Source organism: Chrysochloris asiatica, unplaced genomic scaffold (genome assembly GCF_000296735.1).
Source record: "Chrysochloris asiatica unplaced genomic scaffold, ChrAsi1.0 scaffold00024, whole genome shotgun sequence".
NCBI classification, from domain to species: Eukaryota; Metazoa; Chordata; class Mammalia; order Afrosoricida; family Chrysochloridae; genus Chrysochloris; species Chrysochloris asiatica.
Window position 1 is genome coordinate 20,294,962 of NW_006408542.1, and position 15,433 is coordinate 20,310,394.

Below are 15,433 nucleotides of genomic sequence, written 5' to 3' on the forward strand. Positions count from 1 at the left end.
GGGCCTGGGAGCAGGGGCTGAGGAACCTCATGGTCAAGCCACACAGGAGTTTAGATTTGATCCTGAGGACCTGGGGAAAGGATGGGGCTCTGGCAGGGCTTGTTCATCAATGCCCTCTGGCCTGATGCTCACCGTCCCCTGAGCATGGCAGGTCCACATGAGTGGATCCTGCGAGCCTGCTTCTCCCCACCCACCCCTGTAGACTGCCTGACTCTTCCCTTTCTCTGCCATGACCTCTCCCTCCCACCAAAATTCTGGGGCAGATTCCATTTGGATTTGTGGCTAATGTTTCTTCCATTTTCCATTGCCCCTCCCCAGGTCCCCTGAGGATAGGGGCTGTGTCTCCTGGTCCTGTCCTCAGGCCCCCACCCCATATGGTGGATTCTGGGGAGTTGCTGGAGGTAAAGGCTATTGAGTGAAGGACTGTGGGCACATTGGCTCAGTGAAATCCCCCTGCCCAACCTCTCCTTAGCACTGCTTCCCTTCCCTTCCCTTCCCTTCCCTGCCTTTCCCTTTCCTTCTGTTGGTTTCTGTGTGGGTGGATTTCCGGAAGGAGGGGGGTTTCTCTGGCGCTTTTCCTCTCCACCTCCTGTCTTAACCCTTTGCAGTATGTAACCAGCTCTTGTTTACCAGGCAGACCCAGCCCTTCTTGGGGTTTCCTGACATCCAGGCACCTTCTCCTATGGCTGGGCCTTGTCCCTAGGGGGGCAGGCAGCATTTGCTTGCCTTAACTGGGGAGGTGGGGGGTCTCCTTTCCTGTGCAGAGACCCCTCAGGACTCCTGAAGCTGCTCAGCCCTTCCTTTTCCACCCTCTTTCTTCTTTTGCTCCCTGGGCCTAGGTAAGGATGGCCATGGGACAGGGCTGCATGCCACAGATCACAGAACAAGAGGGTCCAGAGGCCTTCATGGGGGGCTTTCAGACTTGTGATATAGGAGCTCCCTGTCTTTGAATTGTGCAGAACCGCCCACTCATAAAGCACACTCCCCCTCTCCCACCCCCCTGAGCAGCCATCTGCCAACTCTAAGCTGCTGAAATTCCGGTGCCGCATGCCAAGTGTGGAGTCGGATAGAGTCTTGAGTTTGGGGAAGATTTCTTAGGGAAGGGACAGGGAGGAAGGTTCTGAGGTTGGAAGGAACTGAAGATAGAGTCTAGCTGTGTGCAGAGGTGATGGGAAAGAAGGAAGGGGCATGGGGAGGGACTCTTGTCACAGAGACTGAGTGGGAGGCTGTCGAGGACAAGAAGATACTGGGTACCAAGGGGCCATGTTCTGTGCAGTTAGCCAGGCGGCAGAGCCACCTTGCCCTACCTGACCTGACAGCTTTACACTTTACCTGAGCCTTTGTTGTTTGTAGATGATCATAAACACATAAGGGACTGTGTGCTCCCTAAGATCACCAGCAGGGTGAAAGACTACAGAAGGCTGAGGGACTTCCAGATGAAAGGAAACTTAAGAGGCATGGCTGCTGAATGCAGGGCATGAGCCTGGAATTGATCCAGGAAGGAGGAGGAGTAATTGCTATAAGGACATTAATGGGTCAGGTGGTGAAATTTGAACAGGGGCTGGAATTCTAGAAGAGTATCAGCAATGTTATGTTTCCGGAATTTGATATTCCTAATGGTGGTTCTCTGAATCCTGGGGTGGCACTGAAGGATAAACACTGGACTGCCATCAGCAAAGTCAGCAGTTCAAACCCATCACTGCTCCTGGGAAACCCTATACTGAATTGCTATAAGTCTGACTCGACTGCACTTAACAACACTGTCGTTTTCTAAGGGACCTTGGTGGCTCAGTGGCTAAGTGCTTGGATGTTAAATGGAAGGTCAGTAGTTCGAACCCACCAGCTGCTCTGTGGGAGAAAAGCTCTGGTGATATACATATATATGTATATATATGTGTAGAGAGAGAGTGAGAGTGTGAGAGTCCTGCTGTGGTGCTTTGGGTTAATGTGCTGGACTGCAAAATTGGTTTAAACTGTAAGGTCAGCAGTTCAAGCTCACCAGTCGCTCTTCGGAAACCCTATGCAGGGTTGCTATGGGTCGGAACGGACTCGATGGCACTTAGCAACAACAAATACGCTATTGCTAAGTGTCGTCGAGTCACTCTTAGTGACTGTATAGAGTTTCTGAGGCTGTAAATCTTTGTGGGAGCAGAAAACCTCATCTTTCTCCCACATAGGGGCTGGTGACCTCAAACCACTGAACTTGTGGTTCACAATCCAGTGTTTATCATGCAGAGTCACCATAGTCCATATATATATAATTGTTTTGTTATATGCCATGGAGTTGGTTCCAACTCATAGCAATCCTGCATAGGGTTTTCTAGGGGTGGCTGGTGAGTTTGAACCAACCTTACAGTTTGTAGTTAGCAGTCCAGTGCTTATCATACAGCACCAGGACTCTATATATTTTCATTTGTTTAGTGCCATCTAGTCAGTTCCAACACATAGCAACCCTGTATAGGGTTTTCAAGGAGCAGCTGGTGAGTTTGAACCACTGCCCTTGCAGTTCAAACTAACTTTGCTATCCAACGCATTAAACCCACAGTGCCACACAAGGACTCCAGGTCTCTATATGGTTGAATCAAAGCTACCAGCCTCTCCTTGGGAACTCTGTACAGGGTTGTTATGGCTCAGAACTGATTCCACTGCACTTAACATATTATAGATAGAAAAAGGCAAAGCAAATGTGATAAATATTAGCAATTGATGGATCTAGCTGAAGGGTTTATGGTTATTTTATTATTCTGGCAACATTTCTGTAGGTCTGAACTTTGTTCAGAATAAAATATTAAATACCTGGAGCTTGAGTGTTCAGAACCTACAGCTCACCTTACCCCAATGGGTGAAGGGTTTTCCCTTTTCATAGAGGGCCTATCTGGGGGTGGGGAAAGGAGGTTTGGCCGTCTCTGGGAGTGGACCACCTGCCTGGCCTGGGTACCTGTGCAGTGGTGATGGTGAGTGGGCCTACAAGGGGCCCTATGTACAGACGCCAGCTTGTTTGTCATCCTCACTGTCCCCCAAACCATGTCTCACCCACAGGCTACCCGGGAAGTGGTGCTGAGTCGGACGCCCGAGCAGAAGGAGGACCGGATGGTGAGCCTGCAGAATGCCTCAGCCATCTACGACCTCCTGAGCATCACACTGGGCAGGCGGGGCCAGTACGTCATGCTCTCCGAGGTACAGCGCACCACCAGCCGTGACTACAGGCAATCTGACGGGGCCCCTGTCTGTCCCTCCCCTGTCTCCACTAAGCACTCTGTTTAAGGGAAACCCAGACTTGGGTCTGCTCCATTTCTAGCACTGAGATAGCTGCCCCTCATTGGCAGTCGTCTTGTTTTATGTTATTGAGTGTTTCTTTTGAAAATAATTCATGGTAGCCTGTTTTCTGTGAGGTCGTAGTGCATAGCAGAGGGAAGTTACCTTGCGGAGGTGTTATGTCCCTGGGCTCTGGAATCCAGTTTGACTCTGCTACTTATTGGCCACATGACCTTGGACAAGTCAGACAAGCTTCAGCTTCATCATCTGTAAAATGGAGGCAAAGAACCTACCTCCCAGAGTTATTGGGAGAATTAGATGAGTTGGTCCATGTGAAAAGCTGAGACCAGTACGGTGCTTAGCTGGTATGATTTTTATTGGCTGTCTAAAATTTGAAAGCCCTTTCAGAAATCTTCATTCACTCTTCACAACGAGTGTGTGAGATGGACCCAGGTGGTTATCATCAGTCTTGTGCTCAGGATGTAGAGACCAAGAACCAGAGAGGGTGAGAGACTTGTATAGCGCTACATACTCACCAGGGGCAGAAGCAGGGTTTCTTCTGGAGTTTTCTGGCAGGAGCCATTGTGGGCTTCCTGAAGTCTCCCTGTGGTCAGTGATTATCCCTGAAAGGCGTGGATTGGGTGGGACAGGGAGGGCCTGGAGGGGAAGTGCTGACTGTCTCTCCCTCCCCAGTGCCTAGAGCGAGCCATGAAGTTTGCATTTGGGGAGTTTCACCTTTGGTACCAAGTGGCCCTTTCCATGGTGGCCTGCGGGAAGGTAAGGCCCAGGGCATGCTGGGAGTTATGCTCGCCCTCAGTCTCTCCCCAGCCCATTTCTAGTGGGAAGGTGGCTGTGGCAATCAAAGTCCCTGTGAGTTACAGGTGTAGCCAGGCGTACGTGTACGGGTCTGTGGGTGCTTTCCTGAGTGTCTTTCTGTTGGTTGCCTGAAGAGTCCCATGGCTTGAGGCAGCCATGCCACGATGAGGGGTGGCAGACTCCAGGGAAGGAGGCCTGTGGGGTGGTGGGAGGGTGGTGCAGAGCAGCAGCCCCCCTGAGGGAGTTTGGAGAAAGGACTGAGGGATAGGGACTTGCTTTATCCTGGGTAGCCAGAGTTTACATTTATTCTCCACCCACCAAGCCCCCTATCCTAGCACCCCTTGGTTTCTCCAGCATCACCCTTACATAAGCTTCTATTTAAAGTAGCGACATGAAAGGAAAACCTTTCTGGGGCTGGGGCTGAGGCTGAGGCTGTTGGGGCTGAGGCTGCTATGAATCCAGGAAAGAAGGTGGCATGAGCTTGCAGACTGCTCCAAGTGCTGTAAATACCCCGAGCCCTGCTACAGGCTGAGGGAATTCCTCCCAGCCCATCTGTGCATTCTCTGAGGAGGCCCACTCCAGCTTGGCAGCACCACCTCCTCCAGTGGAGGTTGTGCTGGAGTCAGGGCCAGGCCCCAGCAGGGAGGAGAGCTGGCCTAGGCAGGGGCTGCAGCCCGACAGGTAGGAGGGCTGGGGAAGTCCAGCCCAATCAAGGGGGAACTTCTCTGTCCCATCTGCCAGGCATGTGCCTCCCAGACCTCTCCCCTCCCTGAGGGTCTTGACACTACAGGATCTATCATTAGTCAGTACTCAGCAGGGTCTCCTTGAAGGTCAGGGAAGAGTAAGCCTTCCAGGAGTTATAAAGTGAGAGAACCTCACCTAAGGAAGTCTGAGATTACATAAGTAGAGGAAAGCAAAAAGGAATGGCATTCCAGGCAAGACTGAAATGAAGTGCAGGGACAGGAGAGGTGAGCTGTGTGTGGGCAAGGGGAGACTCAGCCTGCAGAGCAGGGGGGAAGCAGGAGGAGGTGGGGTAGCACTTACAGGGAGTCTGGGCCAACAACCCACAATTGTCTGCCTCTGCCTCCAGAAACAGAAAGCTCCTCCCATCACAGGGAGGAGAGATGGAGAGGGGGAGGCGGGCACTGGGGAAGTAGTTCCTACCCTCTTGGGGTTCACAAACCTCTGCCAGTAGAGCTGAGGAGAGGTATGGACCCCACCTCAGAAAAATACATCATATGCAGGTTAGCTCAAATTTCTAGGGGAGCTCCTAGAAGCCCCCACTATCAGGAGCAGAATCCCATCACCCTGGGAGGCAAGGGGCCTTCTACCACCTCCTCACTGAGAAGTAGGCAGGACACAGCCTGGCATCACACAGAAATCTGAGGAACTAGACTCCCTGCCAGGCCCATCACAACCCGGTGGTTCCGCACAGCAGAAATCATGAAATTTTCTGGGTATTGTTTTCTGTTATGTAAGGTCAGTTCCCTTTGAGTAGATTGTGTCTCCTGTTGGCCACAGTTGTGTCACAATAGAACTGTGCTTCATAGGGTCTTCAGTGGAAGATTTTTCAGAATTGAGTTGCCAGGCCTTTCTTCCAAGGTGCCTCGGAATGGACTCACACCTTTTGGTCAGCAACTGAGCAAAATTTGTACCACCCAGGAGTATTCTATGTTAAGTGGGCATAATAATGGGCTTCTTGTCAGGAATGCCTTCCAGAAGGTGAGGCTGGGCCCATATCAGTGTCTCTGGTACCTCATCCTGCTGGAATACCAAATGAGTTCCCTGGCATGGGTTTGGTCGTTCCTTCTCTAGGTCTCCTCGAAAAGGCATAGGCTGTGTTGCTAGGTAACTAGCATGACAAAAAAGAGCTGGCTGCTGCTCTGACTGCCGAGTCCTCAGATGGCTCCTTAAATAGCACCGGGTTGTGGTTTCTGTGGGGTTGGGGTGGAATGTGCAGTGTTGAGGGTATAAAATCCTATATTTCATGGATCCAAAGGAGGAGAGGTCTGAAACATGTGGGGTGTCTGGGGTGTGTGGACAAGAGGGCTTTTGGTGAGGGGCACCTCCTGCAGCTGCCTCCCATTCACCCTCCTGCACCCCCCTCCTACATCCTCCCCTCTGTACCCTAAATCCTCTCCTGGAGGATATAGGGAGGGAGCACAGGGTTAGCATTCACAGAAGACGTTTGGGAGGAGTACACAGCCTGGTACCCTTCAAGCCCACTCACACACCTCCCTTGCTCCAGCCCATCCTCGTTTACATCTTCTCCCAGCTCATTGGAGACAGTCATCTGCTCCCACCCTCTTGTGCCTGGGTTTGTCCCCTCCTGTCTCCTGAGAGGGGCCTTGGTGGTGCAGTGGTGTAGACATTTGGTTCTAATAATTCCACTCTGTCCTGTAGAGTTGCTGTGAGTCGGAACCGATGCAACAGTGGTAGGTTTAGTTTCGTTTGCTGAAGTAGCTCTGACAGAATGTGGTGGCATTTGTCTTCTCGTTCCAGCCTTTCTGTGGATCCTTATGGCAAGAGTCATGCCATCTGCCCCCTTCCCGAGGTGACTCCCTAGCTCCTAACTCATTCCGGAACAGAGCAGACGCTTGGAAAAGATACCAGAAATTGATCTAGAAAGCCAGAGCCAGGCTGGAGAGGCTGAGAAGCCCGCCCTTATCTGGAGTTGTAGCAAAGGTCTTTCTGAGACGGTGGGGAAGGGAAGGCGTTCACCTGAGAGAGGCCAGACTTCTGGGTAGACAGCAGGCGTGCTGGGCCCCAGGTAGAATGCTGTGACAGTTCCTTAGTTGTACCCCAGAGCAGCTATGAGGGTGACAGCTAATTCATGATAGAGAGCTCAGCCCAGGAGAGGGACCCAGTGGGTGGGAATTGTAGTTACATGTGCACCTGCCTGCCAGGTACTGCACATGTACAGGGATGTGTACACTGCGGGGGGTTACGGCTGCATTTCCTGTTAAAAAGCTCTGGACTCTGCTCTAAGGATCCAACCCTGAGTGTGTTTGTATAGCAGGATGGTGGAGGAAGATTTGAGAGACAATGTTCGAATCCCAGCTCAACATTTTGGGCTGTGTGACTTTGAATAAGCCACTTAAGTTCTGTGCATCTCAGCTTCTTCATCAGTAAAGTAAGGGCATAGTGCCTATCTCATTTGAGTACTGTGAAGATTAAATCACTTACCATTTGTTAAAGAGCTCACTTTTTTATGTTGACAGTAAGCATTTTTGTGGGACATGCTATCTCTGTCACAACTACTATCATGGAAGCAGCCATGGTGGTGGTGGTGTTGGTTATGTGCTATGGAGTCGGTTCCAACTCATAGCGACCCTGTATAGGGTTTCCAAGGCTGTAAATCTTTATGGGAGCAGAAAGCCTCATCTTTCTCCTACGGAACACCTGGTAATTTCGAACTTCTGACTTTGAGGTTAGCAGCCTCGTAACCACTTTGTGACCAGAACTGCTTGAAAGCGGCCATAGGCGTATGTAAATGTGTGTCTGTTGCTATGTTCCAAGAAAACTTTATTTTTTTAAAACCAGATACAAGGCCAAATCCGGCCAGCAACTGTGGATTGTTGGCCTGGCACATAGTAAGGTCTAGCAGAGTGTTAGCTACTTTCCTCTTTGTTGCTGATGTTATGGCCCAGCTCCAATAGTCCTTGCGTCCAGGCCCTTGCTCCACATTTGGCCATCCTTGCAGGTCCACTTTGTACCCATGACTGAGTCCCAGGAATATTGCAGGGCCCTCAGATTCCAGTTTAGAGATTGTTTCTGGCTTTGCCAGCTTGCCTCCTCTTCTCCACCTCCTCTGCAGCCTTTTTCTTCCCCACACCACCTGCCCCCATGCTGGTGGGCAGGTGGTACATGGTAAGGCGGGCGGGTCCACTCCTTTAGTGGGACTGAGCCTAGGTACATGGCCTTGCCTCTGATCCCCTTTCTACCACTAGGAGTTCTGGGTATCAAACCTTGAATTAACTTTTAAAGAGCGTCTTTCTGTTGTCTTGTTAACTACTCATCATATCACGCAAGGGCAGGGTCACAACGTCTGTTCTCCACAAGAGGAAACTGAGGCCCAGGAGGGAGTCACTGCCGAAAGAGCCTGGGCCACTCTCACGTTATGCTGTCCTCTTGGCTTTTGGAAGGAAAGGGGTGCAGAGCAAGGACAGGTGGTTGAGGGCTGACCCTGGACAGCCAGTGACAGTGTTCCCTGCCTTCCTCCTACAGTCGGCCTACGCTGTGTCACTGCTTCGAGAATGCGTGAAGTTGCGGCCCTCGGACCCCACCGTACTCCTGATGGCTGCCAAGGTCTGCCTGGGGCCCCTGCACTGGGTGAGTGAGCCGCAGGGGCGGGAGGCCATCTGGGAGCATGGCAGTGGTGGACGCGGAGAGCTGCAAGGCAGAGGGCCTGGGGTGGGGAGAAAAAAGCTCCTGAGGAAAACGCCTGCCTCAGGGCTGTGTCTGTTTGTGGTTCAGTCTTGAAACATGGTTTCCTGAGAGTCCATGCTGGCCAAACACAGGTGGCCCACCTGCCCGGCAGAAAGTCTTGAACTAGGGGGCCAAACCTTTTGTTTTCAGAGTCTTGGTTATAACATAAGGGCCCATGAGAGGTGATTCTGAATGGTCAGAACTACTGTACAGAATGGGAGTTGGTCACCTCTGTCAGCCTTCTTCCTCTTCTTGGCTCCAGCTGCCCCTCACTCTCACCCTCCTGCCTCTAACGCGCCCCCCCCCCCCACACACACACACATATCTTCACCCTCATGCCAGCCTATGCTCACTGCCAGCTCCCTGCTCTACTGATGCAGCTAAACTGCTGGGAAACTTGTTCAGAGGGGTGACTCTCCCAGGCCAGCCCTTACTGCAGGCACACCCTCTAGGAGACCAGCAGCTTGGAACACTGGGCCAGGAGTCCAGAGCCCCAGCCTTGCCTTGCCTTCCCCCTGCAGGGTCTGGACCTGTGGAACCTCGACCTCAGTGGTCCTTTGGGCTGTGGTCCTAGGCCTAGCTAGTACCTCTGTGGGAATTCCTCCCATGACTGGGAGCTTACTTCCTGACACACCTGCCTTTCTTAAAGTACAAATAATCTTCCTGCTCCCCTACCCCCAAGTCAGGGAGGGTCCTATTTCTACCCCTTTGAGTGACTCAGATCAAGTGTGTGACCTCTGCCTCCTGCTGCCCATCCACTCCCACCCCCACATCTCCTCTCCTTCCGGCCCAGAGCCCTCCAGAGACAGTCCTTGTCAACTTGTCCTGGTGTCCCCAGCCCACTCCTCACTGTCAGTGTGCCCAGAATACAGTCGGCATGTCATAATCATCACTCTTTACAACTCCTACTGCCAGTTCCCCTCTTTGGATGTCTAAAGGCCCTGGAGAGGGAGCGATAAACCCCCTCCGACTCTGTGTTCTAACCTAGTCAGTCCCCCATGAGGACGGGCAGCTGGCCCCAACGTCTGTCTCCTGCCGCCGAAGGAACAGCCTCCTTAGCACAGGGAGAGAGGCTAGAAACAGCACACTTTCCTTTGTTTCCCTGGTCCTTGGGTCTCCTGTGTGCCTGGAGTGCCCAGCTGGGGCCCCATAGCACTGTGAATGAGACAAAGAGGGGAGCATGGCTTCTGGCCCCCAGGGCTTTCGTTCCAGATTGATTCCATTCTAGTGGGGAGAATATGGATGGCATGCATTTGGATGGCCGATCCCACAATGGGCTCTAGACATTTTGAAGAGGCAGCCTGGCCTGATGGTGAAGCATTTTGCTACAGGGTGGTCTTGATGAGGTTCTTGACCTTGTTTCTCTTCTGGTTCCTCATCTGTTGAGTAGAGGCAATAACGTTCTCTTCCTCAGATGAGACATAAATGACTGGCTGGGTCAGTCAGGGAGGGCTTCCTGGAGTAGGAGGCATTGGGCTGTGGAGGCTCAAGGTAGGCAAGTCCCAACTTGCTTTCCCCAGCTCCATGGTGAGAGGGAACCCCCCTGAGTTTCTTTTTAGAAGATTGTTGGCATCTTGCACCTGGCAGTGGGGTGCCCTGTGAACAGCACTCTGGGTCTAGGTTTCATGTAGGCACTGGTGAAGAGGAGAGACCCAGGCATAAGGTGGACGTGTAAGCCCTGGAGGATGCAGCCCCCAGGACTTCTGAGAGGGTCCTCCAGCCGTCACTGTGAAGGAACCCAAAATACCCATCTCCCTGAGGAAGGCGGGGGGAGGGCATCTGTGTGCCTAATGGCTGCCAGCTCCTAGCGGAGGCAGCCAGGGACCCACCCCACCAAGGCCGCCCTTGCCAGGAAGCCCTAAATTTAGGTCTTCCCGCCGTGGAGGAGCTGTTTCCCTCTGCGGCATAATTACAGTAATTATGTGCATTCAGATTACATGGTAATAAAATTAGGATCAAATCAGTCCAAATTGAAATCAGATGAGTTAGGAGCAAAGTAATCAATGACAACATAAATAGAAAAGCCCAAAAGGAAACTTCAGTATGCAGACTTGTCATCAGAACCCGAAGAGAAGGGTGAGCTGTTTAACCTCAACCGAGAAGCATATTTGGGCCACTACTTCAGTCATCACCTGCTGAGAGCCCAGGCGAGTGGGCTCCTGGCAGCCATCCCTGGCCTGAAAGCCTCATCCGTGCACCTTCCGACATTGGAGCCCATGTCACGTCGTGTTATAATGATCTGTGTGTCCTGTGAAACCTCCGCTAAGACTTGCCAATGAGCAGTCATTTGGCATCAAATTTTGCCTTATATGGTACTTGTCTTCCCAACTAGATTGGGGCCGTGTTCACTTACCATGACTTGCCCTCCTGACCGTCTCTCTCCCCCAGAAGCAACCCCGCACATAGTAGGTGTTCACTGATGACTTAGGAAATGACTCACACATCACAGTTTGCCAGGAAGGGCCGGGGGTGGGAGGTCTGCATTTGGTTCAGTAGTTCTCCCTGGCTCCTGTGCTCTGTGGTAATTCTAGTTGCCTGGGTTGGCACTGGGTAGACAGTAGGCTGACGGGTAGCTGAAGGCAGCCAGTTCTCCAGGGAGGCCAGGAGGGTGGCAGCCCAGCGCTCCATTCTCAGGGCGTGTGGGCAGGAAGCACTAGGATGACTGCAGCCTGCAAGGGCGTTGGTGCTTGATTCTGAAAGGTGATCGATGCTGCCTTCCCAGCTATTCTGACTGGCGTCCGCCCCAACAACCCAGCCTTCATCCAGCCAAGCCCATAGCAGGGGGCAGAAATCTGGAGGTGGACAATTTGGCCAAGCTTACGGGAAGAGAGACTGAAACTAGGACATTTGAAAAACGAGTTGTGCTGGGTGAAACCCAACTGGGTGGCCTTGTGCCCAGAGGTGGAGCACCTGCTGTCCCCACATCCTGTCCCTGTGCCCAGAGCCAGTGTGGGATGCCCCAAGGCTGGGTCCAGGCAGGAGGCTTTGCAGTGATCACATGCTGGCTGTTTGGTGGGGTTTGCAGCGTGGTGAGTGTAGCTAGAGCAGGTGTGGGTCAGGGTATGACAGGACTAGCCTCTGGATGTGGGGAGAGTGTTTCAGGATCTGACCCAGTAACAACAGTGCCAGAACCAGGGAAGCTTAGGGCTTGTGCAGCAGCCTCTTGCCTGGGGTGAGGTCCCCAGTTAGTTCTTTGGGACAGGAGGAAAGGAAAGTGTAAATAATTTTTAATATTCTTCCAGATACTGTATTTGAAACTCATTTAATTAGAAAACAAAAACCCTGTAGGAGACACAGAGAAAAGAGATGGTGGGGAGGGGTGCTGTTTGTCGATGCAGACAGGAGGTGGTGAGTGGGGAAAACGGGCATCTTTGGAAAGGCATGTAGTGGTGTCTCTCATAGGCTTCCCCTGATGGGGGCAGTATGGGGTAGTGGAATGAGTGCAGGCTTTGGAGGTAAATGAACTAGGGTTCAAATCCCCACTTCCCCACTTACTCTCCATGTGCCTCAGTTTCCTCATCCATAGCCTGGAAACAATCATGTCCACCAATCATGTTTGATGGCTGCAAACCTGAGAGGTGAGGCGTGTCCCCTGGCTTAGCACATCACACGTCCTTATAGTGGGAACTGTCACTGTTAACAGCCCCTCAGACTAACAAGCATTCAGAAAGGATGTGCTTTTTTGGGTTTTGCCTTGGGTTTTCTGATTCTGGGGTGGGCAGAGCCAGGGAGCTAGATGAAGTGTTTTTAGGCAGGAAAGAAAAGATCTGGCTAGCTCTCTCACCAGCAGCTTGTGGAAATCAGAATGAGTGCCTCCTCCTCCTTCGGAAAAACAAGTGGATTTTCAGGCAAGCCATTAACAGTAGGTTCCAGACCCCATGGAAAGGAGCTAAAAAGGGGTTGGAGGTGCTCTCGGGTCAAAGATTCCAAGCGCAGAAACTCTTTAGTCCACTGTGACGTGAATGGTGTAACCCTGGAGGTGGAGGCAGCCCTGAGCCGACAGGAAGTATGCGAGGTAAAATTTATCTGTGTAGGAGCCAACTGGAGAGAGGTGGGATCTTTTAAAGTTACAGAAACGTGTCTTGGTTACATAAAGTGAAAACAAAGCATCAAAACATTATATCTTTCTGCACATCCTTTTTCCAAAGGGTCAGGGAGGGAAAAAATGTAAAACTATAGATCAGATGGCCATGAATCAGGTAGCCCAGGAAGAGTCAGTGACTTTGAAGTGAAGGACCTGAGTTTGAAATGCTGCTGTCACCGACTCGCTAGGAACTGTCGGAGGATCACTCCAGCTTCCTGGGCCTCAAATCTGCAGCTGTAAAAAACACCTACTCCACAGGGAGCTGAGATGCTCACGTTCTGTAAAAGAGAACGTGAAATCACTCAAGAATTGCAAAAGAGGAAGAGGGGACAGATTACCACCTCAGTTTTATAGCCGAGTTAGATGGATGCCATAGGTATTGAAAGGCCGTGCATCAGGAAGGAGAAAGGTTAAAAACCCCTCACCCTGAAAGTATTTTGATGAGGAAGGAGAACCCAACACTGGAACCTAAGCTTCTCATAGCAATAAGAGCTGAAACTACAGAGCCACCAGCTGTCAACATTTGAGGCCCCAGGAGGAAGTGTCGGAGGCTAGAAAGGAGCGCATGAAATGCTACCATGGTGATTCCAGATGTATCAGAGTAGAACTGTGTTCCATGGGGTTTTAAGTAGCTGATTTTCTGGAGTAAACTGCCAGGTCTTTCTTTGAAGGCACTTTAGGGTGGACCTGAACCATTAACCCTTCTGCTTGCACATTAATTGTTTGCACTGTTCAGGGACTCCATTGAAGTGTTGTTGTTGGTAAGTGCTGTTGAGTCGATTCTGACTCTTAGCGACCCTGTATAGGGTCGGCTAAGGAGCGGCTGGTGGGTTTGAACCACCGACCTTGTGGTTCAAACCGACTTTGCAGTCCAGTGCTTATTCTGCAGTGTCACAGTTAGGCCAGGAGAAAGGTGACTAGGGTCATTCGAGATGGACAGGCACTGGGCTGCTCAATCCACCACTTGACAAGAACAGTATTTCTCAGATTATAGATTGAGACCCACTAGTAGGTTGAGAGGAGTCTGCAGTAGGGCTGCAGGATATGTACTGGACCACAAGGGCAGTTTGAATCACAAGGTCAATGGCTCAAGCTCACCAGCTGCTCCTTAGAAACCCTGTACAGGGTCGCTGTGAATTGGAACCTACTCGGCAGCTCTTAACAGCAACAGTAGGTTGAGAAATAATACTCTTTTTTTAAAAAAAAGCTGAAACTGATTCTCAGAGGAGGGTAGGTTAGGAAATGTTTGAGTGTCTTTTCTCAGTAAGGGTGATCAGGGCGAAAGTAGGTGGCAGTCTGGTGGTTGTATGTATGCATGTACATGGATAGGCTGTGGATGGGGCCAGCGAGCTTCAGTAGTCCTGAGTAGCAGACTGCCCAGGGCTACAAAGACACAAGCTTCTTCTAGTAAAGAGTCATTTCTCTTCTGTGACTCGGGGCTAACTGTGAGACACAGGCTCCAGCTAGTAGTTCTCTCCTGTTTGGATTCCAGGAGGGTCTTTGATGATCCGAAATGAAATTCTAACCACAGGCCTAAAAGCAAACACCAAACCTATTGCTGTTGTTCTAACTCATAGCGACCCTATGTTGTTGTTATGTGCCATGGAGTCGGTTCCGACTCATAGCGACCCTGTACAGGGTTTCCGAGGCTGTAAATCTTTACGGGAGCAGAAAGCCTCATCTTTCTCCTGTGGAACAGTTGGTAGTTTCGAACTGCTGACCTTGCAGTTCGCAGCCCGATTCGTTAACAACTACGCTACCAGAGCTCCTTATAGGTGAATTGAAATACTCCTTAGGGTTTCCAGAACTGTACATCTTTGCATTTGTGTTTCTTCATCATACTGTGAGGAAACGAAGGCACAGAAAAGTCAAATAAGTTGCCCAAAGTCACTCAACTAGTGGTGACTAGACCAGGACTGGAGCCCAGGAAGTCTGGCCCCGGAGCTCGTGGTCTGAGCTCCGAGGCTACCCTGCCTCTCTTTGTGGAGAGCTTGCTTATTCATGGCAGCTGATTCTAGAGTTGGGTGGGATTATACTTCAAAACTATATATAATTCTCCAAAAGAGCTCTAGTGGTGCTGTGGGTTAGGCCTTGGGATGCTGACTACAAGGTCAGTGGTTCAAATCTACCAGCTGCTCTGAAGGAGAAAGATGAAGAAGCTGCATGCTCCCTTAAAGACTGCAGCCTTGGATAGTCAAAGGAGTAGTTCTCTTCTCTACCACGGGGTCACTAAGAGAGGAAATCGATGTGATGGCACTGGGTGGGGTTTGGGTTTTTTATGATTCCCAGTGTTGTCTTAGAGGAAGGGGCATAAAGTTATTTTTCTTGTGACAGCTTTACCCCATTTTGTTGACTAGTTAGAGCTCCCATGTATGTTACTCCTGTGTGCTTTGTTGTTGTTAAGTGCCATTAAGTCAGTTCAGACCCATAGGGACCCTTTATAGGGTTTCCGAAGAGCAGCTGGTGAGCTTGAACAGCCGACCTTGTGGTTCAAACAAACATTGCAGCTAGCATACCATAATTTTTTTTTTTTTTTTTTTTTTGAGGCAAATGCAGACAACATGCTGAGACCTCTTTTTTAAAACTACACAGATTTCAGAGGAATGCTCACCACCTGGGTTTCAGGGTGAGCCACAAGTTGGACAAGCTAAGGGTGTACATTTTCTCATGACGAAGCTAAAGGATGATGAGGTCTGTGATGTGTGTAACTGGTCAGGTCTCTTCTTCCTCCTCTGTGCCAGTATTTCCTGAGTCCGCTTCCCAGCACTCTCTATGCACGGGCTATCAGAGGCGGAAATTGGTGTTTGCTGAGTCTGAAGGACATGGCCATGGGAAGGGTGTGTGTGCATT

At 50.9% G+C, this 15,433-nt stretch overlaps 1 protein-coding gene across 2 annotated transcripts in view; it reads left to right on the plus strand.

The window, feature by feature from the left end:
• TTC7A (tetratricopeptide repeat domain 7A) overlaps window positions 1-15,433 on the plus strand; it is a 149,831-nt gene that overhangs the window by 83,434 nt on the left and 50,964 nt on the right. For both annotated transcript variants that reach the window (XM_006839425.1, XM_006839426.1), the window contains 3 exons: window positions 3,040-3,177; window positions 3,949-4,032; window positions 8,299-8,403. In XM_006839425.1, the coding sequence (XP_006839488.1) occupies window positions 3,040-3,177; window positions 3,949-4,032; window positions 8,299-8,403 (327 nt within the window). The remainder of the gene's footprint in view (window positions 1-3,039; window positions 3,178-3,948; window positions 4,033-8,298; window positions 8,404-15,433) is intronic.